Source organism: Coturnix japonica, unplaced genomic scaffold (assembly GCF_001577835.2).
Source record: "Coturnix japonica isolate 7356 unplaced genomic scaffold, Coturnix japonica 2.1 chrUnrandom476, whole genome shotgun sequence".
Lineage (NCBI taxonomy): Eukaryota > Metazoa > Chordata > Aves > Galliformes > Phasianidae > Coturnix > Coturnix japonica.
The window spans coordinates 91492-96053 of NW_015439878.1; the positions used below are offsets into that span (position 1 = coordinate 91492).

Here is a 4562-nt window from a genome sequence, read left to right on the forward strand (position 1 = left end):
AACCCCCCCCATGTAACGCCCCCCCCGCAGTGGGAGGAGCTGAGCGCTCTGGACGATGAGCGCCACTCGTCGGTTCGAACGTTCGAGGTTTGTTCGGGTCTCCGCCCCCCCGGCCCCCCCCAGAACAGCTGGTTACGTTCCACGTGGGTCCCGCGCCGTGGGGCCACCCACGTGTACGTGGAGCTCCGTTACACCGTGTTGGAATGTGACGCTTTGATCGCCCGGTACCGGGGGAACCGCCCCGCCCCCATCCGGCACCGCCCCCACCGGGACCACGGGGCGGGGGGTCGCCATGGAGACGGGGCCGGGGGTGGTCACCATGGCAACAGGAGGAGACGAAGCATCCGTAGCGACGGCCATAGCAACGGCACCGGGAGCAGCGGTAACCATAGCAACGGGTCCATTGGTAACCATAGCAACGGGACCGAGGGATGCTGCAACCATAGCAACGGGACTGGGAGCATCAGTTGCCATAGTAACGGCCATAGCAACGGGACCAAGGGATGCTGCAGCCATAGCAACAGCTCCAGGAGCATCGATGTCCATAGCAACAGCCCCCCCACCGGCCGCTGTTCCCATGGCAACGCCGTTCCGTCCCCCCCCCGCCCCCGCCGCAGCCCCCCCCCCCCCCCCCCCCCCCCCCCTCCCCCCCCCCCGTCCGTGCAAGGAAACGTTCAACGTGTTCTATCACGAATCCGACACCGACTCGGCCACGGCCTCGACCCCCCCGTGGATGGAGAACCCGTACGTCAAAGTGGACACGGTGGCGGCCGAACATTTGGCCCGACCCGGCCGGAACAACGGGCGACCCGAGGGGAGGGTGAACACGAAGACGTTACGTTTGGGACCTTTAAGCCGCGCCGGGTTCTATTTGGCCTTCCAGGACCTGGGCGCCTGCATGGCGCTGCTCTCCGTCCGGGTTTACTTCTATCGCTGCCCCGCCGTGCTCACACGATGGGCCCGGTTCCCCGACACGGTGCCCAAGGAGCTGGTGGCTGCGGTGACCGGGAGCTGCGTGGATGGGGCGGAACCGGATGGGAACGGGGAGAGACCCAGCATGTACTGCAGGGAGGACGGGAGGTGGGCACAGCCACCAACAAGGGGATGCCGGTGTGCGGCGGGGTGGGAAACGGAGCGGGACACGTGTAGGGGTGTGAGTATGTGGGGGACATGGGGGGCTTGGGGGTAATAGGGGGGTGGGGGGTAAATAGGGGTAATGGGGGTACAATGAGGGAATAGAGGTAATGGAGGGGATGGGGTTAATGGGTGGGGATGCGGGAATAGGGGAGATGGGGGATGGGGTGTATGGGGGGGATGGGGGTGATGGGGTTAATGGGGCGTAATGGGGGTAATAGGGGGAATGGGGATGGGGTGATGGGGGGGGATGGGGGTGATGGGGTAATTGGGGGTAATTGGGGTAATAGGGGTGATGGGGGTAATGGGGGGATGAAGGGTAATTGGTGGGGGATCGTTGTTTCTGGCTGCCGGTGTTGCAGCTGGGATGGGGAAACAGACGGGACAAGTGTAGGGGTGATGATATGGAGGGGGGGGTTATGGGGGGCTATGGGTAATGGGGTAATGGGGGGGGATTGGGTAAAGGGGTTAATGGTTTGGGTAATGGGGTAATAGGGGGTAATAGGGTGGCAATGGGTAGATGGTAATGCGGGGGGGTTCATTGTTCTGAGCTGCCATTGTGCGGCTGGGTGGGAAACAGAGCGGGACACGTGTAGGGTTGAGTTATGGGTAATGGGGGCTATGGGGGGTAATAGGGGGGAATGGGGGGTGATGGGGGGTAATAGGGTGGGTAATGGGGTAATAGGAGTGATGAGGGGTAATGGGTTGGGGGGGAGGATTGGAGTATTAGGGGGGGATTGGGGGGATGGGGGGGATGGGGAGGGATGGGGTTAATGGGGTTGGGGGATGGGGTTTTATAGGGTAATGGGGGATGGGGTGATTGGGTGGGAGGTAATGGGGGGGGATGGGGATGAGATGGGGACAATGGGGGTTAATGGGGTGGGTGGGAAGGTGGGGGGGTTAATGGGAGTTTTGATGGGTAATGGGGGGGGATGGCGGGAAATTGGGAGTAATAGGGTATTGGGGGGGAGGGTAATGGGGGATGGGTAATGGGGATGGGGTAATTGGGGTAATAGGAGTGATTGAGGTAATTGGGAGGTGATGGGGTGGGGATGGTGGTAATGGAGGGTGATTGGGGTCGGGTGGGTAATGAGGGGAAAATAGGTAAGTAGGGGGTGATGGGTAATGGGGGATGGGGTGAGATGGAGGGTAATTGGGGTTGGGGGCATGGGGGCGAGGATGGGGGATAATGGGGGTGATGGGGTAATGGGGGGGGATGGGGTAATAGGGTAATGGGCGAAGTATGGGGGCTAATGGGTTGGGGGAGGTATGGGGAGTAATGTGGAGGTTAATGGGGTAATGGGGGGGGATGGTGGGGATTGATTGGGGGTTGAAGGGTGGGTAATGGGGGGGTGTTCGTTGTTGCTGAGCCCCAACCCAGGGCTGTGGTCTGTGGGCCGCGATGGAGCCCCACGGGGCAGGGGTTTTGAGGTGAGATGGGGCAGTGGGGAATGGTTGTGGTGTGGGGGGGGGTGATGGGGCAGTTGGGGGGCAATGAGGGCAGCCATGGGACAACAATGGGGCTTCAGCGGGTTCTATAGGATCAATGGGACATCAATGGGGACAGATGGGGTGAATGGGGCTCAATGGGACCCCTCTGATCCCCCCATTTCTTGCCCCCCCCCAGCCTGCCCCCCAGAGACCTTTAAGGCGGAGCCGGGGCCGGAGCGGTGCCGGCCGTGCCCCCCCCACAGCCGTGCCCCACAAGTGGGGGGCAGAACGTGCAGCTGCCACAGCGGGTACTACAGAGCACCAGGGGAGGGGCCTGAAGAGCCCTGCACAGGTGTGGGGGGGGTCTCCAGCCCCCAAACCTTTAGTCCTCCAGCCCCACACCTTTGGTCCTCCAGCCCCACACCTTTGGTCCTCCAGCCCCATAACCACCCTCTTTCCCCCCCCAGCCCCCCCCTCCGCCCCCCGCAGCATCGTTGCCCACCTCAATGGCTCCTCGGTCCTCCTGGAATGGAGTGAACCCCGTGACGGGGGGGGCCGCCCCGACACCACTTATGGGGTGGAATGTCGCGCCTGCCCCGAACGCGACCCACGGAACCGCTGTGGGTCCTGCGCCCATCTCAGCTTCCAGCCCGGATCTATGGGGCTGAGCCAACGTTCCGTCAGCGCCGTGGGGCTGCGGCCCTACATCACGTACACGTTCACCATCACCGCACGCAATGGGGTGTCGCACCTCAGCCCTATAGCGGCGCCAGGAGAGGAGATCAACGTCACCACCACAAGGGATGGTGAGCTGCCCCATAGCGGCCCGGAACCACGCTGGGACCCCTTAACCCCCATTGGGACCCCATAAACCCACTGGGACCCCATAACCCCCATTGGGACCCCATAACCTCATTGGGACCCCATAAACCCACTGGGACTCCATAAACCCCATTGGGACCCCATAACCCCTCTGGGATCCCATAGACCCCATTGGGACCCCATAACCCCATGGGATCCCATAAACCCCTATGGGGCTCCATAAACCCCATTGGGACCTCATAACTCCATTGGGACCCTATAAGAGTCCCCATAGCCTCAATGGGACCCCATAACCCCATTGGGACCCTATAAGTGCCCCCATGACCCAACAACCCCTTTATTTAACCCCTGCCCCCCCCCCTTGCAGTGCCCCCCCCCGTACAGGAGGTGTTACGGGTCGGGGGGTCCCCAACGGGGGGGAGAAGGAGTCTGCCGATCCGTTGGACGCCCCGGAAGCCATCGCAGTTTCCGGTGAGTTCACCTTTAACTCGCCAAGACGTTGAGTGACTGGGAGCATACTGGCCATGTACGTGGGAGGTGATGGCCTATGGGGAGCGGCCTTATTGGGACATGTCCAATCAGGACGTGAGTAGCGCATCACGTGGGCTGGGCCCCCCATCCACATGACCTCAACCCCTAATCACGTGATCCCATCCTAACCTCACGTGACCGCGTCTTCCATCACGTACTCAACCTGACATCACATGAACCGCCCCCCCCCACCAGGTCCTTAGTCGCCCTGCTCAGGATTTCCGGTTTGCCGCCCCCCCCCCGCTCGCCGCGGTGGCGCTGCATCGATTTGATGCTGCAGTGCTGGGAGCGGAGACGCAGCGCCAGGCCGCGATCCTGACATCGTCAGAGCCCTTGACGCTCATCATGCGCCGCGCCAATCAGATTGAGGGAAACTGCCCACGTGGCACCGGGTAGGGGGGGGTCAATGGGGGCAATGGGCAATGGGACATTTGGGTCAATGGGGGCGTGGGGTCAATTGGGGATTATTCGGTTGGGGGTCATGGGGTAATGGCAATGGGCATGGGTCAATGGCGGGTGTTGGGCGTCAAATGGGGACGTTGGGGTCAATGGGGCAATGGGTCAATGGAGGCATTGGGTCAATGGGACATTGTACCGGTCAAGGGCGACACTGGGTCAATGGGGACGTTGGGTCAATGGGGACA

At 62.1% G+C, this 4562-nt stretch overlaps 2 protein-coding genes across 2 annotated transcripts in view; one reads left to right on the forward strand and one right to left on the reverse strand.

Annotated features, from left to right (window-relative positions):
* SRRT (serrate, RNA effector molecule) overlaps nt 1-360 on the reverse strand; it is a 15245-nt gene extending 14885 nt beyond the window's left edge. The window contains exon 1 of the mRNA XM_032441663.1: nt 229-360. Within this exon, the coding sequence (XP_032297554.1) occupies nt 229-360 (132 nt within the window). The remainder of the gene's footprint in view (nt 1-228) is intronic.
* Nucleotides 361-646: 286 nt separating this feature from the next.
* EPHB4 (EPH receptor B4) overlaps nt 647-4562 on the forward strand; it is a gene marked incomplete at its 5' end in the record, with an annotated part of 8779 nt that continues 4863 nt past the window's right edge. The window contains 5 exons of the mRNA XM_015850497.2: nt 647-1151; nt 2762-2917; nt 3033-3371; nt 3755-3858; nt 4114-4310. Coding sequence (XP_015705983.2) covers nt 647-1151; nt 2762-2917; nt 3033-3371; nt 3755-3858; nt 4114-4310 — 1301 coding nt within the window. The remainder of the gene's footprint in view (nt 1152-2761; nt 2918-3032; nt 3372-3754; nt 3859-4113; nt 4311-4562) is intronic.